This window comes from Falco punctatus, assembly GCF_963210335.1.
Source record: "Falco punctatus genome assembly, chromosome: 16".
Classification (NCBI taxonomy): domain Eukaryota; kingdom Metazoa; phylum Chordata; class Aves; order Falconiformes; family Falconidae; genus Falco; species Falco punctatus.
Window position 1 is genome coordinate 1,022,454 of NC_137596.1, and position 27,657 is coordinate 1,050,110.

Consider the following 27,657-nt stretch of genomic DNA (forward strand, 5'->3'; position numbering starts at 1 on the left):
TATTTGCGGTTCAGCCCGACCTAGCCGGCCCCCCGATCCCCCGACCTCCCTCCTCGGCCCGTCACGGGGCCTCGCCGTCCCGCTCGCTCAGGCTGTCCGCCAGGTCTCTCCAGAGGGCGTCGAGGCGGGCATGTAGGTCCTCCACGGCGGGCGGGCCTTCCTGGTGGTCCCCCAGGGAAGGGAGCCGGGAGGAGAGCTTCCGCCTCATCTTCTCCGTCTCCTGGTCCAGGGCGCGGGTGAAGTCCTGGATCTGGAGGTACGTGGCCTTCCGGAACTCCTCCACCCGTCGCTGTACCTCCCGGGCCAACTCCTCCGTGTAGCGCTCCGGGGTGGCTGGCAGCTCCTCCAGGCTGCTGGGGTAGCGGCTCAGCTTCACCTTGAGCTGCTCCAGGTTCCCCTGGATCTTCTGGTGGAGGTCCCGCGCATTCTGGGTCAGTTTTGTGGAGAGCTCCTGGATGTACGGGTTGAGCTTCTCTGGGCTGGCCTGGGTGTGAGGGATGACATTCCTGTGCAGCTCCTCCACATTGCGGTGGATCTCAGTCACCAGCCTGTCAGCGTAGGGCTGGAAAATGTCCTTCACCTGGTCAGTGTGGAATGTGATCTTGTCCGCATAATGAGCCATGAACCTCTGGACTTCATCCGCACCCTCCAGGAGCTGAGCCGTCACCTCCCGGCTGGGCATAAGGTGCCGCCGGAGCTCCCGGGCTTTCAGGGACACTTGGTCCAGGAGCTCCTCTGTGAATGGCTGCAGCCGGTAGCGAAGATCTTCCAGGTGCTTGCCGACCTTGTGGTGGACTTCGTCCACATATGGCGACAGTTTCACCCTTAGGCTCTCCAGCTCTTTCCTGATGAGTTTCCGCAGGCTGTCTGAGTCATGGTAGAGCCGGGGCTGGAGGCCTCTGTTGAGGGGCACCAGCTTCTCCAGAAAATTTCCCACGTAGCTGACCCCATCCTGAATGCTTTCCTTCAGGTTTCTGCATGAGACAGCAGAGGTAGTTACTGAGCACCCCAGACTTAGCACAGCATTTCTGCTATGCCCTAACACATCCATAATAAAAGCTGCTGAGAGCCATGAGGGCTGTCCCTGTTAGCATTTCTGTCCCCAGGGGAAGAGGAAGCCACTGTGTGTTGGTGGGGCCTGGGGGGAGCTTGTGGAGTGACCCAGGATGGGCGCTGCAAGGCAGGGCCCCAGCACGGCATACTCACGTGATGTCCCTGCCCAGCTTACTGCTCTGGCTGGGCTCTGGGAGGCTGTCCTTGTCACTTGTCAGCTGGCTGAGGTACTCCCAGAAGCTGTTCCTTGCCAGCTTGGCCGGTGACACTGCAGGCAGGAGGGCAGGGGTTAGTGGGGCGGCCGTGGCAGTGCCCACCCCTGGCTCTGCCCTCCTGCCCAGACTGTGTCCCAGCTCTGCCCCATCGCATGCTGCCAGTTGTCCCCAGGTGAGCTCCTCGGCTCCTCACCCACCTGTTAAGGTGGCCAGGAGGGTGAGGAGAAGCACAGCCTTCAGAGCCATGGTCTGCCAGGCCAGCGTGCTGCCGTGCTGTGGGGAGAGAGAGCGGAGGAATGTGTTAGCTCGTGCCTCCATGCAGGTCACACCTCCGAGCTCTCACAGGTCGATGGTCCCTGTGCTTCGTGCTCACCCCCACCACCCCCTCCCCCACTGCTTTCTGCAAGGACCTTGCTCCTGGGGTCCCCCGTAACGCTACCAGCATGCAGGTGGAATGACGCCCAGTCATCCAGCTGCTGAGGTTGAAGCAGCGTGAGGTGCCCCTGCCCACACTGGTTTGGTGGGGCTGCCCCCCACCCCTCACCTGGCTCCCGGTCACCTCCCGCGTCCCTCCTGCCGGGAGCCAGCCTGCAGCTCCCTTTATATGCAGCCGGCAGGAGGTAGAGGAGCGCAGGCGATAAGGCGCATCTGCAGGGATGGGCTTTTGGACCTCACTCCGTGTAAACACAACGTGGAGGTCCACGGACGTTCCTGAGAGGTGACGTGGGGACCGGTCATCTGACTGCCGGCTGCCCCTTCGCCTGCCCCCACCGCTCCCCTGCTCTGCAGCCAGCCCGGACGAGGCTGCCCCTGCCCTCGCAGCCGACCTTTGCATCGTGGAGAAAACGATGCTGCTGGGGTGGCGAGGGGGTGCAGAGCAGCAGGATGGGAATGGGGACACCAGCTCCTGACACAGGGGCTCACATCCCAAATGGGGGGAAAGGCAGCCTGGACCACTGCGGGGGTGGCCAGGGTGGGTGTGGGAGGATGAGCCCGGCCCCGGCTGTGCCAGGGAAGGGGGAAACGAGCACGGTGGTTGTGTCTGCAGCCCAGGGAGGAGCACACCGTGGGGCTGCCTGCTCGCACACTGCCAGCTGCACGGCCCCGCTCCCCACCTGGATGCCAAACCCGCTGTGCCTTGGTGTGTTTCCTTTGCAAGCTGCCTTTCCCCCAGGAAAAAAACACGGCAATGTTTTCAGCTCAGCCCCCACCCCTATGAGGAGTGCCGGCTGCTGACACCGGGCTTCTCAATCAGGAGAGCGCTGCAATGTTTGCACTGAAGGAACACAGCAAACAGGGACCCGCTGGGACCCGCATCTCCCCAGCAGGGCTGGGGTGCAGACACCCTGCGGTGGAGGGCAAAGTCCTGCGCACCCCCGGGGTGAACCTCGGGAGCGGTCACTAACACCCCTCCGGCACCAAAGTCCGCTCTGCTCCCGCGGACACACAGGGTCACCCTGATCGGCCCTGGCAGCGCTCCCGTCCTGTGCCTCGTGCCACTGCAGCCCACATGGGAAATGCTTCTGTTTGTGGGACTGGTCCTGCGGGGCACCCACCAGCAGAGCTCGGGGCGCTGGCTGTGGCCATAGCTCTAGTCCCTTTTTCTTTTCCCTGAGCCTGGAAGCTCCTGGGGACAAGGGCCTGCACCCTCCCTGTCTGAGTCCCACTGCGCCTGGCCACGGTCCCTGCGTGCCTGCATGGTGCAGGGTCGAGGTGTCCATCACCCACCCAGCGCAGCCTGCAGAGACCCGTCCCCCGTGGCAGCAGCTGGCCCTGCTGTGGTGGGGGTACTTGACTGTATGCTGGGGCTCTGGCCCCTCTGGAGCCACTTGGGTGCTGCCGAGTTGCTGTGGCACCCTGCTGCGGTGACATCCTGGGCCCTGACCCCATGCTGGTTGACAAGCTCACCTGGCTGCAACTGCCTCCAGCCCCACGCAGCCCCTGTGCTGGGGAGGGAGGCCCCCACCCAACTGTCCCCACCTCTGTTCCTTCTCCCAGGGACCCAAAATTCAGGGTTGATGCTCTCCTCTTGGAGCAGCTGGGCCAGGTGCCCCAGGCTGACCATCCTGGAGCAGGATGGCAGGATGCTGCGGAGAAGAAGGGACACAGACCAGCACGTGCATCACAAGATGGCAGTTTATTTCTTCTGTGGGCAGTGGCTGTGAACAGTCGCGGTGTGGGGGGACAGGTGGCCTCCCCGTGCCCCTTCCCCATGGCACCAGGGGAGTCTCAGTTCGCCACCTGGGCAGTGTTGAGGAAGGCAGCCACCTTCTCCCGCACCTCCTTCTCCAGCAGCTCCAAGTGGTCCTCAACACCAGTGGCGCCCGTGTCCAGCTTCCCGCGCATCTCCTCCAGCCGTTCCACCAGCTGCCGCCCGTAGGTCTCACCGAAGGGGGCTACCTGCTGCTGGAAAGCCTCCAGCGTCTGCCCCACGCGCTCGTCCAGCTGCTGGGCCAAGGGCGCCAGCCGTTGCCGCAGGCTCTCGACATCGCTGCTCGCCGCCTGCCGCAGCTCCTCGGCCAGCGGGCTGAGCTTGGTGCGCAGCTCCTCTGAGCTGGCGGCCAGGCGGGAGCGCAGCTCCTCCGTTGCCTTCTCCATCTGCGCCGTCAGGCTCTCCAGCTGCCGGTTGAGGCCATCCTGCACCTCCTGGGCGTAGGGGCTGAGTCCCCGCCGCAGCTCCGCCACGCTCTGCTCCACCTGCGCCTTCAGCTCATCGGCCAGGGGAGTCAGCTGCCCCTTCAGGCTCTCCACCCCACTGTCGATCTGTTGCTGCAGCCGGTCAGCGTAGGGGCTAAGGGAGGCCTGGATGCTCTCGGCGTTGTCCTGCAGCCGGTCCCGCAGCTCGGTGGCGTAGGGCTCCAGCACCCGCCGCAGCTGCCCAGCCCCGCGGTCCACCTGGGAGCGCAGCTCCTCGGCGTAGGGGCTCATCTTGGCTTGCAGCTGGCGGATGTTGGTGCCGATCTGCTGGTGAACCTGGTCAGCGTAGGGCGCCAGCTTGGCCTGCAGCTCCGCCAGCTCCTGCCGGATCTGCTCCTTCAGCCGCTGCGAGTCCTGCGCCAGCCGTGCCTGCAGCTCCGTGGCGAAGGGCACCAGCCGCTGCTGCAGGTCCTCAGCGTACGAGTTGACGGTCCGCAGGTTGCTCTCCAGCAGGGTGCTGGGGAGAGGGTGGACGTCAGCACCCCGGCGTGCCCACGGCCCCCTCCCCTGCCCCACCACCTGTGTCCCCCCACCCCCGGCATTGCAGCCCGTGGCTCTGCTCACTTGAGCTGCTTGGTGAGCTCAGCTTGCTGCAGCTGGTCCACGGTCTCCTTGGCGTTGCTGCCCAGCTCGGTGAAGTACTTCCAGAGCACGCTGGCCACCTCGTCTGGGTTGACATCAGCCCGTGCCCCTGCAAGTGGACGCTGAGATCAGCACAATCCTTCTCGGCAGCTCCCCTGGGGACATCAGGCCCCATGCCTGCCCTGGGGCAGCACCACCCTCCCGCACCGGGGACCCACATGCCACCTCACCTGAGACCACGAAGAGCACCAGGACAAGGGTGGCCGCCTTCAGATACATCCTGAGCACTGGGGGATGCCTGAGGGAGCACAGAGCCGAGATGAAGGGAGCTCCGGGGGTCCCCAGCCCCCCTGCCCCCTGCTGCCTCCTGCCCACCGCAGGGGATGCAGCCTCCAGCTCTCCCCACCCTTCCCCGCAGCCACCCACCTGGGCTGCCACGGGTGCCGGTACCTGCTGTGCTGGGGAGCACCCGGCTGCTATTTATGCAGCCTGAGCGCCCTCGGCGGCTTCCACGCAGGCCTGTGACACAGACCCCGGGCTTGGACTTTAGCAAGGTCGCGACGTGGAATTGCCTGACGTGTGCACAGTCCTGACATCACCCGCAACCCTGCCAGCTCCCGGCAGGGTGCCAGGGGCCAGGGCAGAGAGGGGAAGGGGGTACACATGGCACTCCAGGGCTGAGCCCCTCCCGAGGGCAGGGACCCTGGGATGGAGGGGACAGCACACCATGGGGGCTCTGCTTCTCCATGAGATGCAGTGATGGCCCTGCCGGTGCCAGCTGCCCAGTACCTGGGATGTGCAGTGTGGTGGCACCGGGGGACGCTGCAGGGAACCCTTCAGCTCTGCCGTTGGCTGCGCTGTGCCGGGGTGTGCAGTGGGGCAGGACATGGGCTCAGGGGGATGTGGTGATGGCTGCATGGGGGCACATGGGACTGTGTACGGGCAGGATGGCATTGCTCACTCCGAGCATGGGCTCCTGGAGGAAGCTGTGCCACAGGGAACGGCCAGGAGCCCGCAGCTGTGGGATGTGGCACCCACACGGTGCCAGTGTGCCCTTGACTGGAGCTGGGACCCACGCACGTCCCTGGCCGTGGGCATCGGGCTCTTGGCACACGCCGCAGGGATGCAGCCCGTGCCCAGCCCACCCACGGCCCGGACCTGCTCCAGGCTGCAGGTGGGCAGCGATGCGCCATGGCTGGGGCGAAGGGCACGGCTGGCGGGGCAGGGGTCAGCCAGGTGCCAGCGATGCCAGGGTCCAAAGAGCCCTCGCAGTGCCCCACGGCCGGAGGGCAAAGCCCGGGCACCCACCGCCCACCTGCGCCTCCGGGGCAGCAGCCACCCCAGCCCAGGCAGCCACACGGTGCCCCCAGGCAGAGCCCGTCTGCTGGCATCATGCCCGGGGCCGGTGCCGCTGGATGTCACCCTTGTGCTGTGTGCGCCCACACCGGCCCCAGGCTTGTTTCCAAAGCTGCCCTCACCGTGGTGTGCCCTGCAGCGGGCACCGGGCTGGCTGCACACGCACCAGCACACGCACGTGTGTGCCTGTGCACACACACGCAGATGCACGCAGAGCCCCCAGCAGCCTCGGTCCCTGGCGGATTTCCCAACTCCTGGCCGGGAGGCAGGCCCCTCTGCAGCAAACCTGGCAGTGGGAACGGTGTCTGCAGACCTGTCCCCTTGCCGGCCAGCCCCACCGCCCCTGACCTTTGCACAAACACCCCCCTGGGGTGGCTGTGGGGAGGGTATAAAGTGGGAGTCCCGGGCTGCCCCCACGTCCAGAGCCCGGCACAGGTGAGTGGGGAAGCCCCTCGGGAGGGTCACACCAGGAAGGGGACAGGGTCGAGGTTGGGACCCCTGTGGGCGCGTGGGCCCCCACCTACCACCCCACCCCACGTGCTCTGCTTTCTCCCCAGCCATGAGGGCATCGCTCCTGTTTGTGCTGGTCTGCGTGGCCGTCCTGGTGGTGGGAGCAAGTAAGAGCTGGGTGAGGGCGGCAGCAGGAGCAGGGGGATGGGGCTCAGGGTGCTGGGGTGCATGCACGGGGCTGGCACAGCCCCACCGCCCTGTCCCCCTGCTTCCACAAGGCTTGTGCTGGCAGGGGCCGACACACCCGAGGAGCTGGAGTCGCTGGTGAGGAAGGTGAAGGAGTATGCCCAGAAAGCCACAGCCATGGCCCAGACCGCCTTCAGCATGGTGCAGGAGTCGGAGGCGGCTCAGCAGGCCAGGTGCCCCCGCGCCCCCGCACCAGCCCAGGCACCCAGCGGCGCGCTGCTGCCCACGGGGGAGCCCGGCGGGTGCCTCACGCTGAGCCCCCTCCCTTTGCAGGCGCTGGCTGGCTGACAACACGGACCAGGCGAAGCAGCGGCTGGCCCGGCTGAAGGAGCAGCTGGCGAATCTCTGGAAGCGGGCACTGGCCCCATAGCCCCACCGGGGGCTGCATGGGACCCGGCAGGCTGGGGTCTCCCCCCCGCTCCCCACCCACTGTCGTGGTTCTTGCAATAAAGCGGTGCTGAAGCAGGCGGCACTGGCGGTGTCACTGGGGGGGCGGCGAGGAGGAGTGTGCACCGCGGGGTGAGGAAGGGCTGGGACGGGTGCCCACGTCGGGGTGCTACTCCCTCTTTCCAGTGCAGGGGCTGCACACAGGTGTGCTGGGGCACCGGGACCCCTCACCGTGGGGCGAGCATCGTGCACCCCCCCCCCACACACACACACGTGCCCTGGGTGGCAGGAGCCGGGTGCTGCTCCCACGAGCCAGGGGGATCCAGCTCTGGCAAAAGCAGCCCCGGCCACATTCCGCTGCCCCGGCAGAGCCCTTTGTGCAGGGGGAGCCGTGCGTGGGGCTGAGCCAGGCTGCACCCCAGGGCACCCACCCTGCCAGCTCCCTGTCCCCCCACTCCCCCCAGGTCTGCCCGGCACCCCCTGACCAGAGCAGCCCCTGCCCCCAGTGCTGCCCCCCGCCAGCATCCACTGCAAAGACTGAGCGAGCTCCAATAACTTAAGTCACATTTATTTGACACAAGGAAGGCAAAGCTGAGAGCAACGCCGGTTCGGGGAGGGGAGGCAGTGGGAGGGGAGGAGGGGGGTCCCCAGGGAGGATGCCCCAGGGCTGGCCTGGCCCGGGGCTCCCGCAGCCCATCCCCAGAGCCCCCTGAGGGGCAGCACCCCGGGCAGGGCAGGGAGCAGCCCCGAGGCGGCCGCAGGAGCAGGGCTGGGGTCAGTCCCTGGCTGCGCCGGCCTGCGGCTCAGGCCACGGCCTTCTGGAGGTCGTCCAGAAGGGTGATGAAGCGGGTCTTGAGGCTCTCGGTGTAGGGGGTGAGGCGCTCCTTGAATTCCTGCACCAGGGGTGTCATCTTCTCACGCAGGCTGCTGAGCTGCTCCACCACCTTGGCCTGGTACTCAGCAGCCTGGGGGATGCCCTTCTCCCGGATCTCCTCCAGCTTCTGGCTCAGCTTCTGCCGCAGCTCATCGCTGTAGGGCGCCAGGTTCTTGCGCAGCTCCTCCACATGCCCGCGCAGGCGGTCCCGGGCCTCCTCGGCCACCGGGGTCAGCTTCTCCTGCATCAGCTCCACCTTCTGCCTGGTGAGTTCCTTCAGCTCCTGGGCCACGGGTGCCAGGCGCTGGCGGTACTGCTCCAGCTCCTCTGTCCACTTGGCAGAGAACTGGTCCAGGAATGGTCGGATCTTCTCCTTCACCTCCTCCAGGTCCTTGGTCAGCTCCTGGCGCAGGGCCTCCGTGTCCTTCAGCCACATCTCCCGCACCTCCTTGTAGTAGGGGGCCATGTCCTCCCGCAGCTTGGCGGCGGCTGCGGCCAGTGTGTCCAGGTTGTCGGTCAGCTTCAGGCTGTGGGGAGCGGAGGAAAGTCATGCATGGCGCCCGGGGACCTCCCGCCAGCCCCCCGCCACGCAGCCGCCCCACTTACTCCAGCTGTTTGCCTACGGCAGAGGACTCGAACTGGGCGATGGCATCCTTGCCACTGGCCTTCACAGTCTCCAGGTACACATCCACCATGTCCTTGAGGCGCTCCAGGGGCGCCTGGGGTTCATCTTGCTGCAGGAAGTAGCGGGCCTGGGTGCCTGTGGGGAGAGCCCGGCACGCTCAGGATGCCTGGTGGGACCACGGCGGGGATGGCTCCAGCCCTGCCGCCTGCCTGCCGCTGCCCCGGGGACTGCCCGGCTCAGGAGGGGACCAGGGAGCCTCTTGGCTGCAGCCTGACATGTAAAGTGCTTTGGAAGCCAGGCGCTTCCAGCAGCGCTTGCGTCGGGCTTGGCTGCCCCAACCTGCTCTGTCCCATGGGGGTTTGCAGCTCCTGCCGCCCCAGCCCCAGCCCCAGCCCCAGCCCCAGCCCCGCTTGGACCTACCCGTCAGGCAGAGCAGGGCGAGGACCACCACCACAGCTCTCATCTTGGCGCCGAACCTGGGGGCAGAGCAAGACAGTTGGGTGCAGGGAACCCCGGCAAAGCCAGCCCCGGCAGGAGCTGAGCCCCCCACTCCGGCACCGTGGGCGACGGCTGCAGGACGGGCACCAACGCTGCCCCCCTGTCCGTGCCACCGCATCCCAGGAGCAGCAGGACTCTGGCCCCTGTGGTGCCATGGGGGCTCCGGAGCCCCCTGGAGCAGCCCAGGCTCTTACCAGCTCTCTCCTGCTGCTGCTGTGCTGCCGGTCGTCCTGTCTGTGCCGGCTGCTTCCCCACCGCCGCTATTTATGCAGCAGGGGCAGTTCCTGCCGGAGATAAGCCAGGCTGTAGCCCAAGAAATCGCTCCCCAGCCAGGCGATGTGGCGCGGAGGGTTCAAGGATCGCGTGCGCGGGCCAGCGCCGAGGCGCGCGGGCTTGGCAGGGGCGGCGAGCAAACAGGGGCTCCCGGCGGGACGCGGCTCGCTGGCCAAGGAGCCTGTTTACGCTCCTGGTGACCCAGATTCCCCCGCTCGCCTGCGGCTTCGCCAGGGCCTCTCGCAGCCCCCAGGGATTGGCCGCCAGCCCGGGGACAAGGCTGACACCCACAGGGATTTGGCCCGCCGTCGCCAGACCCCTCGTCCTCCGCTCGCCACCACTGTGGGTCTCTGCCTCTTCTTCCCCGAGACCCTTGCTGCTCACATCAACCCCTTTTCCCGGCGCAGAGGTCCTGGGAGCTGTGTCCCCACGCACGCTCACGCCAGCCCTCCCCGGGCACCCGGGCAGCAAAGCAGAGGCTCAGCTGGGCGCAGACACCAGCCTGGCCACGGCACCCCGGCACGGCCACCCCAAATGCCCCCCCCAGCCCAAAGCCGCTCTGCAGCCAAACCAAGGTGCTGCCCCGTCCCACTGCCACCAGCACATGGACCCGCCTGGCAAGAGGGGATGGGGAGAACGGGGGCACAGCCCCTGGATGGCGCAGGCAGCAGGAGGGGCTGCCTAATGCCACAGGGAAGCTGTGGGGCGATGCTCCGGGCTGCAGAGAGCCCCAAGCCCAGGCCGGCTCCCCAGGCACTGCTCTGGCAGGCACAGCTCCCTTCCCTCACCTCTCCTCTCCCAGCCTCGGTCCCGGGAAAGCCCAGCTTTGGAAGGACACGCTCAACAAGACAGGTTTGATCTGCAACACCACATTTCTGAGGGAGGGATGCAGCCCAGACCGTCGGTGCCAGGCTGCTCCTCCCGAAGGGGATGGGGGCGGGGGGGGGGGCAGGCAGGAACTCTGCCGTGCTCCCCACCAGCCCAGGCAGCTCCCCAGGCCCCTCCGGGCTCAGGCTGGGCTCGTCGGGGCGAAAAACTGGGCCTGGAAGCAAGCAGTGATCTCAGCCTTGCACCGGGAGCTGGCCAAGTGAGGTCAAGGTAACCAGACGAGCTGCATTGAGGGGGGGTGGGCAGACGTGGAGGAGGGCACTGGGTGCCCCCATCCCGGAGCCCTCTGCCCTGGCAGAGCCGGGAGCCGCAGCAGCCGCAGGGGCTGACGTGAGCGAAACCCACTGCAGCTGCAGAGCATCCTCCGCATGATGAGTCAGAGCAGCCAAGCACCGGAGTCGGAGGTCCTGCCGCTGCGTGGGGGCTGGGCAGGCAGCCGGGGGCTTCGGGAAACCCCACAGAAGCAGGGTACCCCACAGAAGAGGGTGCCGTGCTGCCCCCGAGGAGGGCAGCGCTCTGGGGAGGAACGGAGGAGAGCGTGGGCTGGGAGCCAGCGTGGCCGCGCTGCCGTGCCTCCAGCTTTTGCCCCCGGAGGTGTGAGGCTGTTCTGCCTCCACAGCGGGCATGGAGCAACAAGGCAAACAGGAGACCAGAGAAGATCATAATCATGGTTTTATTTGTCATGATCCCACTGTCCAACTAATTGACTAGTTGCAAGTGACCCACAAAAAAATGGACTGAAGATTTACTGAAACTTTTTTTAGTCCAACATAAATGAGGAAGAAAAAAATACTTCTGACATTTCCAAAAAACAGAAATAATAGCAAAGTATATTAATATACATTCAACATATACTGCGCGTATTGATTACTACAATACAAAGCAATGATAAAAAAAAGTGTGATACTGCGAAATGGCACGGTTAAGCGAGTCCCTGCTGTTTCGGATGCTTGCTGTAGGGCGGCCTTCGACTCTCCCAGAAATACAGTGTCATGTAAACAAAAGGAAAACAAACCAAAGGTACGGAGCAAAAGGCTTTCAGTGTTTCCCACTACCTCCCCGCTCCGTCCGGCAAAGCCCCACCTGGCTCCCCACACCCCCCTGGCCCGCAGGCACCAGGGCAGGGATCGTGCGTGGACGGCGGTGCCCCAGCAAAGCCGCCTGGCACCGGGACACCGGCAGAAGCGCCGGCCTGGCCACTGCTCGGCGGCCGCAGAGGTTCTCTCCTCTCTGGTTTTCGGGATGGCAGAGCCAGTTAGCGTTATTTTCCCGGGGCAGGGGAGGAGGGGGGCCGGGAAGAGGCGTGGGTAAGGATAGCAAAGTCACCTCTGCCGTGCTGGTTTCACACTTCCTTCTGTGCAAATTCAGGAGGGCTGGGTCGGTTTTTCCTTTTTTAAAAAAATATTCCAGAAAAGTGTCAATAAGAAGAATTTGAGCTGTAGCTTGTAAAGTCCCAAAGGCAATGATGACACCGAGTGCTCCCGAGCCCCGGTGGGGGGTGGGGGGGGCTTCACGCTCTATCCATCAAGGAAAGGATGGAAAGGAGGACAAAGAAGAGACCTATGCACGTCCGAACTGTATAAAGGAGAATACCACTGTCGCCACTGGCACGAGAGAAAACCAGTCACAAGTACAATGTCATTAAAAGAAATAAAATACTTTGAACAAAAGGTGCAAGTCACAATTCATATAGAACAGAATCTAGTTAAAAATTTCTCTCAAACAGAAATTCCTTTTGCCTTTTATTAATAACAATAATAATAAAACAACATTTACCAAAAAACAATTCCTACATGATCAGAAGGAGAAGCTAAGAAAACAAAGAAAAGAAAAATAAATCTGTCTTCCCTACATTAAGCCAGGAAAAAGAAAAAAACAAAAAACCCAAGTCATAGGCGGATTTGAAAAGAAAAGGGGAGCAGGGGGCAGGGAGGAGGTGATCCTTTCAGCACACTGACAAACAGAGAAGGAACAAAAGCAGACAAAAATGAGACAAGAAGCATATTGCACCAGGGGTGGGTGTCCCCCGCCGGCTGGCCGGAGCCCCGGGGTGGGATGAGTGGTGGGACGAGCGCTGCGTTGCCAGCTCATGGGAAGGGCCCGTGGCTGGGCTGGCACCCACCTCGCCCCCCGCCAGCGCCGCCGGGCTGGGGTCCTGCTGCCGGGCCCCTCCCCAGTGCAAAGGGTTAAAGAGCGGAAGGACAGCGTGGCTTCCGGGGAGCTGGACCCCTGCTCCGACCTGCTTGGCTCCTGCCTGCTGTTCCCCCCGGGGCAGGCTCCAGCGGTGGCAGCCCCCTCCGGGGCGGTGGCAGCTCCCTCCGGGGAGGTGGCAGTCCCCTCCGGGTGGAGGAGGGGCTGGAGCAGCCCCTGGGGCTGCCTGGCCCTGGTCAGTGACAGCCCTCCAAACCAGACTCAGTGCTCGGGCTCCGCAAATCCTCTGCCGACGTGTAGGGCTCAGGTTCTCTGGTTATTTCTGTGATAGCTGGAGTTACAGGCAAATGTGGCAAAAATTAAAGAAACCAAAGGAACAACACACTGGATGAACTGATTATGAGGAAAGGGGCCATGGTATTCCAGTTAGTCAGAAATACTACGGCAATTTGGCGCAATGCTGCTAGATACTGTTGGTTTAAAATGGACCTTTTCATTTCAAAGCTGTACATAAAACCTGCAAGAGAGAGAAGAAGCAGAGATGTTAGGAGACACCAGAGAATGGCACCTCTGCCTCCACAGCCCTCCGTCGCATTCCCAGTCCAGACCCACAGGCTACATCCCAGCTGATGCAACGGGGCTCTGGAAGAGCAGCCAAGGCCTGGGAAGGGGGGTGCTGCCCCTGAACGAAGGGGGGGCCGGCAGGCAGCCGACTGTCTCTCCTGCAGCCTCGCACCAGTGCTGAGGCAAGGGTCAGGCAGGGAAGGAGACACCCCACCATCTGGGTGACCCTTGGTGTGCGGCTGCAAAGAGAAGGACACTGGAATACTCACCCCCTCCTGGTTACACCCCTGCCTGCTCCATCCCAAAGGGCACCTCCGGGTGCTTGTAGCTCAGTAGGACGTCTGTAATACATGTCGACGGGTAACAGGAGGTGTTTAGATGCTGGTTGCCATCACCTAGGTTGGGATGCTCTTGACCTTCCAAACTTTCCCCACATTCTGAAAGGTCAAAGAACGGCATCAGAGTTTGCACAAGGAGCACTGAGGAGTTACAGCTCCAGCGCGGGGATCACGCCAGCAGGCTGTCACAGCCTAAAGGGTCACATCACAGGCAAAGCAGCCCTGTGTTTCTTCAGGATGCCCAGACCGCTGCTCCCGCCAGCCCGGGCTCTAACAGCAGCAGCACCCAAGGAGCTGCCCTTCACCAGCACGCGCTTCCCCACGGCCCACGCAGACCCTGCTCCCTGCCGGCACCGCTCACTTGGAGGAGAGGTGGCTTTGCAACAGAGCCTGCAAGCTGCTCCTCTCCGCTCCCGGCCCAGAGCCTGAACAACGGCTCACACCCTCCATGCCACGTCTCTGCAGCTCGGCCAGGTCCTTACCCTCGCTCTCCCTGTCACGCAGCTGCTGGCTGGCCATCAGCGACGACTGGCTGAGGACGGCATCTGACATCCGAGCAGAGCTTAGTGCTTTTCCTGCCATTAAACTCATTCCAGGTAAGTTATCTAACTGCACCTGCAGAGACAGCAGGACACAAGTCAAAGAGGGCTCGGGATGAGGCACCCTGCTGCTCCCCCAGCTCTCTGACAGGCCACCCAGGAGCTTCTGCAAGCCTTCAGCGAGTTTCTATGTACACATAAGAGCTGTACATCAAGTACAGCTTAGGTGCAGCCAGCGTCCCCTCAACACAACAATGGACTGGACAGTCCAAGTCCCTTCTGGACCTGCACTGAATTAACTAGGGAAGAGCCCTTCTCATTTACAGCAGAAAGCAGCTGCAGCAAAGAACACATCAAGATCTGGGCAGGACTGTTCCCAGCAGCCCAAAACACAGGGGAGCGGAGCAGCCACTCTGCTCTCGGTCAAGGTCTGGGCTGCCATGGCCAGCTGGTTTAGCAGCACTGCAGAACTGAAAGCCGGGCTCGGTGTGTCTGCAAAGCCTGGACGGCCTGCCGTCCTCAGCAGCCAGAGCCAGGCCTGCAGCAGCCCAGACTGTTTCATCAGAAGGTCCTTGAAGGGAAAAGAAGAGATGCCACAGCTACAGAAGCGAGCGGCCCTGGGGCAGACTGGCGAAGGAGGAGCATTCCCACATCGGTCTCTGCTAAAACATTTTCGGTATCAAGCAAACATGATGTGCCAACCAAAGCATCCCCCACAGCTTTTCAACCCCAGCAGCCCCGCAGAGCCGGGCGCTGCCTCTGCTGTAGGACACCCTGTACGTAACCCACACACATCGAGGAAGGTCTGCACTGGCTGAAGCCCTGCCGGGCACAGGTTTCTTCAAACCTACGTAGGCATCATCACTGTTCTGAATGGTGTGATGTCTCTGCAGGGTCCTGGGCCGCGGGTGCTCGCTGGAGGCGGGTCGCACAGGGTAGCCCAGTCCGTTGTGGTCAGGCACCTGCATCGCTTGGCCGGGGGAACTCCTGTCCATACAGTTCCCTACGATGGACTCTTGAAAATCAGACAGGACAGAAGAACAACAGATTAGTACAAGGAACCTGCAGCTCTCAACGACGCGCGCCACCGCAAAACTGTGGGTCTGAGATGAGATGGCACAAACCAACACCCATCGCTGTCGGACCAGCATGCTGCTGGCCATGTGGATAGGGACCCCCAGCTGCTCTTGTTGAGGTGATGCAGCACCAGCACCCTCACCCCCCACCCCCCCAATGGCACTTGGGTAGGCTTCTCCCTTCAGCATTGAAGATCCCAAAAGATCCCAACGCTAGTTGCCTCCAATCAGGTCTACAAAAACACCACCACAGCACAGGAACCAGACCCTTTCTGACTGCCTCCCAGCACCACCGCCTTCCCCTCAAGCCCGAGCTCGCCCTCCACTCTCCTCCCTGCATTGCTCACATCATTACACAAGAGAGGAGGGAGAAGCATCTCCCCAGCCTACAACACGGGACGTTCTAGCACGGCCCTTTGGCAATTGTAAGCAACATAATCTTGCTGGAAGAGTTGGCCAGGATGTTCGCTTTTATCAGATGACTTCTCCCTGCCCTCCTACAATCTGGCTGTAGGAGTACATGAGTGTTCTGCCTGGCAAAGTCCATCTGCACTGCAAGCTCTTATGATCGAGGGTAAAGGCTACATTCCTATCAAGCAAAACCTCTCGTCATCAAGTACACGATGTTTTGAATAAAGTCCTGAGGTGTGGAGAAGCCTATCATCGGGTTTGATGTACATAAACAGCTCGCTCTCAGCGAGTAGCCCTGTGGAGCACAAACACGCAGACGTGGCCGTGAGCACTGGGGAGCCGCCCTGAAATGACACAGCTGCAGGTAGGCTCCCTGGCCAGAGCTATCGGCTTTCGTGGCGCTCCAGCCAGCAGGAAGCAATCTGCTGCTGTGCTGGGACACTGCACCTCCTGGCTGGGACTGCAGCTGCGAGATGCCAGAAAGATGCTCCCCACAGAGACCTGTCCATAAAGTCACCAGGATCCAAACGAGACCCCGTCCCAGGCGCAGTCTGCCACCCGCGCTCTCCATGCTGCTCGGCCAGCACGCCGCTCCCAATGCCCTTCCACCCTCAGAGACATGGCGGTTCTGCAGGAGCCCCGTCCCGGGGCAGAAGCGATGCAGCCAGCCTCCTCCTTCCTTTGCACAACCGTGGGGTTACGTGCGGTTAACAGTCAGCTTTCCCGGAAAAGCGAGAAGGAAAACATGAAGTAACAGATGTTGGCGGAGCAGTGCCACCCACACACTGCTCGGGACGCCGCTCCAACTGTGGGAACAGTTGTTTGGGCCAACAGCCTGCTTCTCCAGCTCCACAAACAGCCCTGGTGCCGAAGTGCTCCGGCAGCCAGGCCCAGCAGCGAGCCCCGGCACCGGCCCCTGCGCTGCAGGCAACAAGGCACGATGGGGCAAGTCCCCTTAGCCTGGAATGGCCTGGGCCCAAAATACAACTGCACGCTTCCCGCTGCCAGCACAGCACCTCTGGGGACGTGGCTCAGGCTGAGGGACAGGACAGCCTGAATTCACGCTCCCTTACTCGCCCCAACCCTGCTCCAGCAGCCCGAACCCGCGGCAGGAAAGCCTTTCATCCCTGCATCCATAGGGGACGGGCTCCTGCGCCAGGCGGCCTTTGTGTCGGTGAGGCATGTGACACTGGCACCGCGGGCAGGACCACCGCCGCCAGCTCAGCTCCTTCAGTGCTGAGGAGAGGCAGGTTTCCCATGGGCAGCATTCCCAGCCCTGTGACGGCTAGGTTGGAGTAAAACTGGAGCAAAGTCGTTCAAAAGTGGTTTAGTCACATCCTAAACACAGACTTGGTTGACACTCTCGCAGTCACCAGCTGCCATCTCCAGCAGATGCTCAACAGACAAGCCAGGGCTTTTTGATCAGGGTCAACGCGCTCCCTTAGAAGGCACAAATACTCCCAAGTCACTGCAAAGTTACACCCCGCTCCAGGGAAAATACACTTGGTGAGCCGGGGCACAAGGGAAGATACACCCCGTCTCAAGAGAAGCTGCAGTCTTACAACACAGCATAGGGAAAATAACAGGAGAACCCAGGGATGTGGGTGAGAAAGCCCAGCTGCCAGCACCAGCACAGGGAGAGGAGCTACGCTCAGCCAGGGCAAGTCTCCCCGCTCATCCCCCGGTGCCTGCGCACGGTGTGCTGGGGAACGCTGGAGCTGGGCTACACACGGGTGAGGCAAAGCACCGGCATGCTAGCGGCACGTTCACCGAGGTTTTGTAGGATTTAACCGTAGGTACGGGCACCTAGGCAGCTCAGATGTCAACCCTGCCTGGAACCGAAGCAGTGCAGGCCTGATTCCAAGTGGGTTATTGAAGCGCTAGGAGGAAAGCAGTGCAAGCGGTCACATCTCAGGACATAGCTTACTACATGAGCCCTACAAACAGCCTGTCAGAAGGGCTTACACAATACTATTTGTAAACATTTACTTGCTTTTACTCATTTACGAAGTCTTATAGGCTAAAGTCCTTTGCCCTTGTGTAACTGGCTCTAGCACCATTATGGGGACAGAAATTCAGCTTCGGACTTCATTAAAACTTGTTGTTCATCTAACAGTCTACAGTATTATGATGCAAACTCATGATTCGGAACAAAATGCACCTCCAGAGCTTCCAACCTCTGATTAACCTGGGGTGCTTCTCCCCTCTCGTGCTTCAAGCACCACAGGGAAACCTGCGGTCCAAGAGCAAACACCTTGGTAATCCAAAATCTAAGACTACTGCAAAACAGCCGTGCCTTGTCCCTACCCCCAGCCTGCTCTCTGGGGGGCCAGGGCTTGGCATGCCAGCTCTGCCCTCTGAGCCAGTCTGTTCCAACCCAGTACTTTCCCAACAAACCCGTGCTGTGTCCCCAAACAAAGCCATGCCTCCTGTGCCCTGGACACTGCTCCTCCCCAGTAGGGTCCTCTGTGCCAAGGGCAAGCTGATGGCTGCAGACCAGCACAACTCAGCCCCGCAGTGAATACTGATCCGCCCAGCTCAGCCTGGAAAGCCTCTCTTCAAAGCCCTCTTAGCAAGGGGCTAGGATGGTGTTTTTCATGCAGAGAAGGCCTGTAATTACAGCTCAGGCAGGAATTTCTTACAGCACACCGCTGCCAACGCAGCCACCGAGGAGCAAAGGCGCAACTGCTTCCAACTAGCAGGAAAGGTCTTCAGACGCTAATGGCAAGTTTAAACTCACTTTCTTCAGAATCAACCCCTTCTAGTTCAAGCAGAGCTAGAGCCTTGCTGCTGCTGCTTCCCAAAGCGCCAGGGGAGCTGCTGCAAGGCAGCCTCAGCCGCGAGACATTTACCACCACTCCTGCTGTGCACGTTTGCGGAAGCTGTAGCAAAGCCTGGACTCGAGGGTCTGTTCTCAAGAGAAGGAATCCTCTGCTACAGTTAGGGGTACGCTAACAACTCAACTGTTTCTAGCCTGTTGTTTACACAGGATGGGGAACATCGCCAACGAGAGCAAACACATTGAGAGCACACAGCATCCCCGAGAAGATGGCGGTGCTCTGGCAGCTGGTCTTTACCTGCCTGCAGAAGTAGGTCAAATTCCAAAGAGAAGCAGCCGATCGGGTTCCCTTCTTATTTAACACTGTTTATTAGAGAGACTATGCCTGCAATTTACTTCAGGCCACAAAAGCCAAGAATCTAGGTAATTCCGTGCTATGCAAAGTATGTCACGAAACCCTTGCCGTGCTGGGTAGAGACGGTGTCCTCCGGCGGGAAGGCAGGTGGCACGCAGCCAGCACGGAAGAGCGTTTGTTTCGCCTACGCGAGCGGCTGGAAGCCTTACCTCTGCTGGGCACCTTATTCCTACTGAATCCAGCAGCGGGCTGATGTCTGTATTGATGCGTCCCCAACTCCTGCGCGTGATTAGCAGTTCCTAGCAAAGATTCTGGGTCCCCGTGCCCTCCTGCATTTACAAGCAGAGGGGTCTCGTGGCAACCTTTGGTCAATGTGTTTGAACTCTTACTGTCTGGAAAGCTGTCCCTGGCACCCTCGCATGCGCAGTCCTCCTCCATGCTCTCCGAATGGAACAGGGCTGGCTGGTGTACGTATCCGTGCGGCGGCACTGACGCAGGTACCTGCTGGATACATTCTTGTGCCCTGATTTTTAAGAGATGTTGGGGGCTGTTCTGTGGGTGGTACGCATCAGCACTCTGATAAGGCAAAGACAACGACTGGCGCTCCGAGAGGTTCTGTCCCACGCTGGGGCCCATATTCCCAGCATCCCCTTGGCTCATATGCCTGAACAACTCTTGAAATTCTTGCTGCTGCTGCTGTTGCTGCCGCCGCTTGATGAGCTGTGCAAATTCTGCCTGGGGCAGCCGCATGTCCGTGTGCCCCGTGAGAGAGTGCCGGGGAGAAAGCAGTCCCTGGAGGATGTGCGGTACCTGCTGGTGTCGGCTGTAGTCGGGAGGTGTTGGGGACAACAGTGCTTGCTGTAGTGCCGATGCGGTGTAGTGCTGCTGTTGCTGATGTGCATTTTGAGGGAAACTGGGATACTGGTCAAGCTGCGGGACTTTCAGAGCTTGCTGAGCTGCAGGAAACCCAACTCCTCCCGATGGGCTGTAGCTGCTGGGGGAAACGCGAGGCTGCTCTGGGAACAGGTGGGGGTGTAAGTGCACCTGGTCGTAGTTGGCGGGGGGATACCTGCTCACGTTCAGACTGCAAAGAACAGAAAAGAGCGAGTGACTGCACTGCAGCAGCTCCGGCTCGGCCTGGCATGCTGGGCTGCCTTGTCTGCTCAGGAGGCAGACAGAGCTGCTCCCGGGCAGGAGCTGCTTCCTAAGGCACGCGAATGCAGCAGCCTGGCAGACTGTCAGAGCTCTGACCTGGCTTGGGAACTGCTGCCCAGGGGCAAGGAGACAGCTTGCTCCCAAAACCAGCGCGGCACAGTCCTAGGGTGGTGAGGAAAGCACGTCTCACCCCGAGATGCCCGCCCTCTTCTCTTCCTCCCTGCTCCCAGCTGGGGGGAAGCGGTGCAGGGACGGCTGGTGGCCTTACCTGTGCGACTCGGCGCTGTCGGCACTGAGCTGCTTGGACAGCTGCCTGTGGCCGTAGGTGAGGGAGGCCATCAGGTTAGCACGGTGCTGCATCTGGATCTGGTTGGCGCTGGGGCTGATGGGCATGCCCCGCGCGTGGGAGGACATGCCCTGCCCGGCCACAGAGGCCCCTTGCAGGAGGTTGTTGCTGACCATGTCGCCGGGCTCCTGCACTTGGATAGTGACCTGCTGAGGCTGTGACTGCTGCTGCAGGCCCAGGCACGTCAGCCCCATGTTTGGGGGAGGGGAACAGTTACCAGACTGCGGGAAGATTGTGTTGTGGGATGGCATCCCTTGGAACTGGGACTGGGAGGCGGCACCTACAAGGAACAAAGACCCTCAGCACCTGTGCCGAGGCTCGGGAACGAGCTCTGCCCTGCATGGGAGCTGCTGCTCTTCTGGGCCATACTGGGAGTCCCGGCGGGTGCTGAGGAGCACTGCTCCCGACTGCTCTGTCATGCTGTGCCAGCGTGCAAAGGTCACAGCAAGAGCCCCTTGCACAGAAAGAGAAACAAAGCGGAGCTGACAGTGATTTGCATAAACCCAAGAATATCAGCCCTTCCTCCCCACCCCCGGGAGCGATAAGGAAGGATCTTATGACAAGAAACCCAACAGCACATTCCAGCTGGCAGCTCCTCACAAGCTCTCAACAACACAAGCCCTTGCTGCCAGATGGAGGATCTTTTACATCATCAGCAAACCGCGCAAGGACTGGGCCGCAGGGGGGAACTGAAGCCCCCGGCACCCCCCCACAGTTTTCCCGGAGGTTTGGTAGGACCATACGGTTCTGCCAAGTGGCCCACCCAGAGGAGCACAGATGGCTCGGTGAACCGTCAGCGCTTACCGTGGGGCTGGAGCACACTGCTGCTCACGGGAGGTGGGCTGCTGTTTGGTTGCCTGAAGAGATGGTTATTAGGGTGGTTCGGGGGCGGGCTGGATGGCTGGATCCGCAACCTACGCAGAGAAACAAGCACCTTTTCATCATGTCTGCTCCTCATTAAGATGCCTTTTCAACTGGGAGAGCTGATGCCAAATGTTGCGTTTCTCTTGTTTTAAATAAACACCACACAGCCCTTGCTTGGGATCCCAAGCTCTTTACAGCTTGGTTTCTCTTCTGAGAGCCACTGGACTTGCCTAAGTCACATAGGTAGTAAGCATAGCCCAGTGGCTACAACAGAAACCCGGGCATAATACAGCCCAGGCTCGCCTCCTGACTCACTGTGGCCAGTGAGAAACCCTCCTTTCTCCCTTCCCACAGGTCAGCCCACCTCATCTACAAGTCAGGGTGCTGAAGCCAAGGACGGTTACCTAACCAAAAGCCTGAGAAGGTAAGAGACACCCAGCAGCAGCTCTGAGTAGAAAGCATGAGAGGAATTGGCTACTGAAGGTAATAACATGTTTAAGCTGGTCAAAAGGCAGAACTGTCAATCATCTGTTGAAAGCAGGTTTGTGCCTTTGCATCATGTTTCTCTGCTTCTAAAATTCCTTCAGACAGAATCCAGCTAAGAGGACCAGGCACATTCACCTGGGAACTGGCTATGCTATTCTAACTTTATACACTTCCAGCTCGGCCCTGGACTCTCCTAAGTGCTCATCCCTGGGCTTGAGTAAGAGCAAACCCCATTCCCCAGAGCTTCGCTAAAGCCGTTCTTTTACCTCTGAAGCTGATGAGTGAGCAGAGCTGGCTGGTTTTCACAGGGAGCTTGCAAGGGTGGAGACGGCTGGGGTGGCCGGATACAGTCCTGAACCAGGCACCAGAAGAAAAAACAAAGTGTTTGCAATCAACAATGCCTCAACTAGAAAATTTAGAAAACACTGACTGGCGAAGTAGGACATATTCACCAAATTCTCAGTCCCTCACTGCAGCTCTGGCTATCGCAGCAGCTGTGCAAACATCATTGCTGACGTCCTTCAGGCTTGCTTTTCACTACAGCAAGCCGAGCAAAGTACCCTCCTCAACCCCTCTGGGACCCGCTCAGTAGCTGCATCTGCAGCAATGCGGGAAGACACAGCTGAGCCTTCAGAAGGTCTGGCTCAGGCTCCAGTACCTGAATCTGCTGATGAAGAATCTGATGGTGCTGCTCCTGCTGGTACAACATGTGCTGCTGCTGTGTCTTCTCCAGCGTCCTCTCATCCATGTGCCCACCATACATCTTCTGAAGCTGCTCACACTCCTGTAATGGATCCGATGCACCCTTTAAGTGACCTTTTCGTGCACGGCACGCTTGCTGTGCAAAAAGGCACTCTCTGCAGCCTACCCATCTGAAAAAGCCAGTAAAGAAATCCTAATCCATTTAACTTGACAGAATCAGTGTGATAAGATGGCTAGCTCAAGCCTTAGACAACAGAAATGAGTGCACGTGACACCAAGCGCTGGTACCGTTACATTCCCTTAAAAATGCAAACACAAAGCTCTAGTAATGGTAACTTCAAGGTCAAAAGAGCATCTCATATTTCTGCTGTGTTGCAAGGTGAAAGTCCTGTCCTGGGGCCGAATCCTGCTCAAGCCATTGATAGGACGTGCTCTGGCTGCATCGGGAAGAGCGTACAATACACTCCAAAACTCTGGTGGTAGGAACTGCCCTTTTCCCAGGACACCCTGGAACAGCCCCAAAACTCTACTGCCACATAAAGTGTGGGAGAGCAGCAGCCACAGCCTGACAGTGCTGGCGGGACCTGCGAGGGCAGGCTGAACAGCCCACGCACGGCGATGCATGTGATCTGCTCCCCAGAAAAAGGGGGGTGGAAGCCCCCAAGGCTCCTGGCCTGCAGGCAAACAGAACATACGTTTAGAGGACACTCAGCAGGGTTGCTGCAGATATACAGAGGGAAAGGCACCACTGCGCGTCCTCAGCCATTAGCAGTGAAGATTTCACTCTTTGCCCCCTGAGGCAGCAAGGCTAAGGCAATAAGAAGCCGTTGGAGAGGCTCTTTTGAGGACCCCCACCCCTCCCTTACCTGCTGAAGCTGTTTGATGCTACTGTTATTGCCCATCTTCTCCAGGTGGGCTTTGAAAGCCTGGATGCTGGCAGCACCATCAGAGAAGCGCCGAACCGGGGAGAAGCGTTCAGTGGGGAGGTGCAGCGTATTTGAGTCCTTGTAAATAGAACTGAACACATGGGGAAGTGGGTTAGTGATGCCAGCAAAAAAACAAGCTCTGGTGCAGAGACATGTAATATACACCAGCCATGCCAAGTTCTACCTGCCCACTCACCCAGAATAAACCATGTTTTAGATCAAGAAATGAAGTGCCATCATTACCATGAACAGGAAACAGGGTTACTGAGTATCCTCAGTGCCTGGGCAGATGAACGTGTTTTAAGGCTGGAGACGACTCAGCCCGAAACCAGACTCCAGATGGGCAGCAACTCACTGTCCACCCATACAGATGGATCTATCCCTCAGATGGATCTATCCCTCAGATGGAAAAGGGTTACGGAAACCATTCAGCACCATAAACATCTGAAATCCCCCTCTTCAGTTGCCACTTCCTGAGCCTTCCAGCTCCCCAGGGCCCCTGACTACAACCGATGCCTGTGGAAAACAGGAGGGGCACATGGAGAAAGGAGCCTGAGCGTTCTGCAGCCTCTGAGGAGGAAGGGGGGCTGGCATCTGTGCTTAGAGATGCACTGAATCAAAAAAAGAAAGAGGGCAGGGACGTAACTCTGCACAGTAGGGGAAATCTTTCTAATGCATTAACCAAGCTGTCACTTCACAGGCAGAGCCTCCCAGCTGCCCGGATGCTTGGCACTCGGTGATCAGAATGGGGACATTTGAAAAGCAGACACAGCCAGTCTTGGAGGCAACCGTGCCCAAGGCACTACAAGCACCTTCCCTTCACAATGAGGTTTCCTCTTCACCATCAGAGGGAGCCAAATTTTTTTCAGGAGCTGTTTTCTCCCAGAGTTGGTGCTCCCCATTATCAAAGTCAAGCACTAAGCTCCTGCCCTGCCATTAGGTGCAACCTGTGCTACCATTAGCAAAGCTAACTTTCCATACACGTCACTGTGTCTTACAACAAAGAAAATCAGGTTTCTCTGCCTGCACTAATGGTTCCTGTGCAAATGCAATCTATAAAACCCAGCAAACATGGAGTATTCTTCATGGTACAGGCTCCAACAGCAGCCTTTGTCTGTGAGAAGCTCACGGAGACATGGTCTTGACAGCACTGCTGACATCCTGGCACTAAACCCGACAGGAGCCCATCTGGCTGCACACTGGTGTGGCCCTGAACCACATTACTGCAGGCAAGTCACTGCTGTGGCTACTCTGAGCACAGCTTTCCTGAAGCCCGTTTCACCAAGTGAAATGGTTTCTCCAGGAGAGGCTTCCCCTTATCAGAAGGTGACTTATGCTGGACCATTTCCAGCATGCTGGGTTCAGTTCTTGTCACTTGGTCTGCCTTAGGATCTACTTTAGTTTCTATAGATGACACACAACTTTCTTCCAAGGACAGTGCTGTGCCCCTGCCTTTTGCTGCCACTCCATCCATTGTCCTGATCCATCTGATCTGCTGTAGTGATGGAAAGCAGAAGTTACAGATAAAATTATGCTGAGGTTCCCAAATCCACGGGGCCAAGGCAGAACAACTGTCCTGCCTTGTACAACTATGGTACTTCAGTTCTGCTTTCAGTTACTAAGTTCCAATGACCAAAACCACGTGCTACTTAAGAAGATGGCTTAAAACCTGTTAGGTGCTAAAATAAAAACCCACCTGCCATTCAATAACTTCGGTCTATTCATGTGATGACACAGGACTGCTAATGGTTCCTGTGCCATACATGTCTTGGACACAACACGGGGCAATCTGTTTAGGCCATGGTAAGATGAAGTTTCTGTGATTTTGCAGGTAAAACACGAGGCAGGCTCACAGCATGTTACTGACACAGAGGGTGGAATGGGCAGATACCACCCTGCTCATGATGCAACAGCCTCAGGACTCCAAAGCCAAGAGGCAGAGGTGACACCAACGTATTTACAGGACATGTTTTAATGCTCGTGTAAAAAATCAGTTCTTGCAGTGCATGAGAGACCCAGCTTACCTTTATGATTTGAAGCAATCCTTAAAGCAGGACACAGCACATTCTGGTTGTTTTGCAAGCTGCACTCCTCCTCCTATCCAGCTGTGACCCTAGAAATCTTTCCCCTCCTGCTCCTCCCATCCCCCAAGCACCTCTGTGAGGGACTAACTTCAGGGTACAGAGGTGCTTATCTTGGTTTTCCGGAGTTCCAGCGTGGCACTAGCACTGTCTCAGTCTGCTCAGAGTTCACCTGTCTCTGCTGATTACATCAGTGCTCAGCTCAGCAGGTATCTGGCTACAATAAAAAGCGCTTTGTCAAGCCTGCCAGTGTGAGCTGGCTGAAAGACTGAACACGAGCACCAATCTAGCCTACCGGCGACTGCTTTCTCAACAGTTGAGACCAACAGGCAGCAAACTGCAGTTTGCAATTGGTTTGCACTCTCAGCACTGAGAGGTTCAGAGCGCTGGTTTTTAAGCTCCCTCTGCAGCACTAGCATCCCCCATTTGCTGCTGTGGCAAGGACCCTGCATCAAATTAACCCCTCTCTCCATCAGGAGTGCCCCACCCACGCATTTTGAGTGTGTTTAGATCCAATCTGCAGAGGTTCCCTCTTTCCCAGACGTTGCAATTTTCTTCTTCCCACTCCAGCTTCCTTTCCCCACATCACTCCCATCAGGGATTCAGATTAGAAATAAAATGACTCTTGAGGAGCTTTGCAAAGAGACTTCGCAGTCAAAACACACAACTCTGGTGCAGAACAGTGAGGTTTTTAAGCTGTGGTGTAGATGACTCTTGATGCAGTCTTTTGCCTGCATCTGCCTCCGAAAACATTCTGCAGAAAATCTGCTACCTACTGCTAACTTGACACCTACCACTACAACAGAGAAAAGCTTTCCTTTGAAATGAATAGCTTATTCCCAACCCTTATGCGATGGCAGCCATTCCGGCAAGTCATCTTCAGCCACGAAAACGGGACTGGAGGGGAAGAGCCAGCTGATTCCTGCCCCCACGCTGCCTGTATCTGTGTGGGCACTGAGCCCACGCCAGCACAGAACTCCAGTGTCCCCATCATGGTCAGACACCCTCTGCTCTGTGGGTCTGCTCTTTGTACTTGTTCCTCCTCCTCACCCCTCCCTGCCAAGCGGGATGTCCTCAGTGCTCCATTCCAGACGACATCTGAGCAGGTTTCCTGGCGCAAAGCTGCCCGAACGGCCGGTGCCATTACTCACCGGTGCTGATCGGGTACCAGGTGTGGAGCCCAAGCCCGGGGTCGGAAGGACTGCTGTCCTAGCTGCCTCTGCAAGTCTGGAGGGATTTCAGCTGTAGGGTTGGTCATTGCCAGAGTGTGCCTTTTTGACCTATTTGCCAAGTATCTGCAACAAGCAGGAGCACATTTTATAAGAGACTGATGGGAGTACTCCAAAAACAGGGAGTGTTAGAAAATCCAGAGTAAATGGGAGGGAAGAACGCTGGCTGCAGTGCTCAGAACCAACCAGGGAGAAACACACCACAGACACACTGCCCGTGCCCATCACATCACTGGGTTTTCAGGGCTTAAGGGACAAGTGTAGTTTCAGCTGCTTGTGTGCTACCACCAGCCTCAGAAGGAAAGAGCAGCCACTTCCTATTCGCAGCAGGAAAGCCACGTTTCTTCTCAAGGGGAACGCTGGTATATCCCTTTGGGAATACCCAGGTGACTACCTGCCCTCAGTGTGGATTTACTCCACTACAGCAGGTCTGCCTCCCTCTCCCAAGGCCCCACTGAGCCGTGGGGAAGCCTGCTGCATGCACGGAGCCAAAAGACGAGTCACAGATAATCCTAGCAAGAGCCGGCTGGAGAACAGGCGCAGAGCAGAGCGGCTGCTCAGCTGCCCCCTTGCAGGGTGGCCTCTGCCTGTCAGACCTACACCAGGATGCCCTGCGTCTAGCTGTGAGCAGCAGCCAGCATGTCAGCAGGGGAAGGGGGCACGAGGGCCACCCCACCCGAGGTTACGGGTGGGTAGAGCCTCCGGTTGCCTGAGGAACATGAGAAGGGCTCTGCTGAGAAAGGGCTGGTGCCCAGCCCAGCCCAAGTGCGCCATCTAGTCCCTGCTCCATTCTCCAGGGAGCTGGGAATCACCCAGCGATTCACCGGGCAAAATCAGCATGAGAAATGGAGCAGCAAGAGGGTCCCTTCCTCTGGGGCCAGCGCCATCAGCACTAAGGCTGAGCCCCCCTCTTAAACCAGAGCCCAGGGACAGCAGCTTAAACCAAAGCATCCTCTGCATCCCAACTGGGAGACTGCAGTCCTTCTGCAAACCCTCTAAAGACCGGGGGAGCGTGCAGGGCTGAACTCGGAGCCTCTGCTTTGGCAAGGATGTGACAAAGGGCCACACAGCTCTGACGGCCGCTGCCCTGAGCTGCTAGCTACTGGCTGCAGCAATGCTCAGAGCAGCTGGGGGCACAGGGCCAGAAGAGATAACAAATGAAGCACCTACCCAGGATGCCCTGGCTTGTGACGAGCAGGGGAGCTAGCACTTCACCCACTCAAGGCCGGGTGGGATGAATGCCCACCTACGAACGCAACTATTTCTACTCTTGTGAACCAGTGACGGGGTGGCTGTGGTAACTGTGACAGAGATCACTTGGACAGCAACACCAGGGAACTAACAGGGAATTCTCACCTTTGCTCTTTTCCTCTACTAAGGCTCCCTGCAACTTCAACTGGCAAAGCACAGAAGAGCAGCAAGCAATAAAGTTGTTGCCTTCTCCAAACCCGGGCTCTCTTTGCTAGCTGCTGAAGCCACTTAAGCAGAAGACAGCAAGTTAACAGAATGAA

The 27,657-nt window shown here is 59.2% G+C and overlaps 5 protein-coding genes and 1 long non-coding RNA gene across 13 annotated transcripts in view; 2 read left to right on the plus strand and 4 right to left on the minus strand.

The window, feature by feature from the left end:
* Positions 1–61: 61 nt before the first annotated feature.
* On the minus strand, positions 62–2,103 carry APOA5 (apolipoprotein A5; the record flags this gene model as incomplete). The annotated part of the gene is given in 6 exon segments (XM_080366833.1): positions 62–974; positions 1,207–1,321; positions 1,466–1,562; positions 1,564–1,569; positions 1,573–1,925; positions 1,928–2,103. Coding segments are annotated over 6 exon segments (1,563 nt in total). The 5' UTR covers positions 2,007–2,103.
* Positions 2,104–2,263: 160 nt separating this feature from the next.
* Positions 2,264–4,826, minus strand: APOA4 (apolipoprotein A4; the record flags this gene model as incomplete). The annotated part of the gene is made up of 3 exons (XM_080366977.1): positions 2,264–4,422; positions 4,530–4,677; positions 4,778–4,826. The coding sequence occupies 3 exons, from the start codon at positions 4,824–4,826 to the stop codon at positions 3,498–3,500; spliced, it is 1,122 nt and encodes a 373-aa protein (XP_080223103.1). The 3' UTR covers positions 2,264–3,497.
* On the plus strand, positions 4,599–7,066 carry APOC3 (apolipoprotein C3). Its single transcript, XM_080366832.1, has 3 exons — positions 4,599–6,520; positions 6,646–6,772; positions 6,873–7,066. The coding sequence occupies exons 1-3, from the start codon at positions 6,463–6,465 to the stop codon at positions 6,967–6,969; spliced, it is 282 nt and encodes a 93-aa protein (XP_080222958.1). The 5' UTR covers positions 4,599–6,462; the 3' UTR covers positions 6,970–7,066.
* A 467-nt stretch (positions 7,067–7,533) lies between these two features.
* On the minus strand, positions 7,534–9,379 carry APOA1 (apolipoprotein A1). The gene is made up of 4 exons (XM_080366812.1): positions 9,178–9,379; positions 8,906–8,961; positions 8,467–8,620; positions 7,534–8,387 (listed from the first exon to the last, which is right to left on the minus strand). Exons 2-4 carry the CDS (start codon positions 8,946–8,948, stop codon positions 7,790–7,792), a joined length of 795 nt encoding a protein of 264 aa, XP_080222938.1. The 5' UTR covers positions 8,949–8,961; positions 9,178–9,379; the 3' UTR covers positions 7,534–7,789.
* LOC308054287 lies at positions 9,176–12,032 on the plus strand. The gene is made up of 2 exons (XR_013924059.1): positions 9,176–9,288; positions 10,059–12,032. It is a non-coding gene; the product is annotated as an uncharacterized lncRNA (long non-coding RNA).
* The window catches only part of SIK3 (SIK family kinase 3), a gene marked incomplete at its 5' end in the record, with an annotated part of 92,326 nt that continues 75,467 nt past the window's right edge, over positions 10,799–27,657 (minus strand). For 5 of the 8 annotated variants that reach the window (XM_080366789.1, XM_080366788.1, XM_080366791.1 and 2 more), the window contains 11 exons: positions 10,799–12,812; positions 13,129–13,296; positions 13,680–13,812; positions 14,588–14,751; positions 18,567–19,441; positions 19,781–20,138; positions 20,663–20,772; positions 21,475–21,560; positions 21,867–21,992; positions 22,777–22,927; positions 26,069–26,212. In XM_080366789.1, coding sequence (XP_080222915.1) covers positions 13,139–13,296; positions 13,680–13,812; positions 14,588–14,751; positions 18,567–19,441; positions 19,781–20,138; positions 20,663–20,772; positions 21,475–21,560; positions 21,867–21,992; positions 22,777–22,927; positions 26,069–26,212 — 2,305 coding nt within the window. In that variant the 3' untranslated portion in view covers positions 10,799–12,812; positions 13,129–13,138. The remainder of the gene's footprint in view (positions 12,813–13,128; positions 13,297–13,679; positions 13,813–14,587; positions 14,752–18,566; positions 19,442–19,780; positions 20,139–20,662; positions 20,773–21,474; positions 21,561–21,866; positions 21,993–22,776; positions 22,928–26,068; positions 26,213–27,657) is intronic. The other 3 variants (XM_080366793.1, XM_080366792.1, XM_080366794.1) reach the window with 1 other exon arrangement.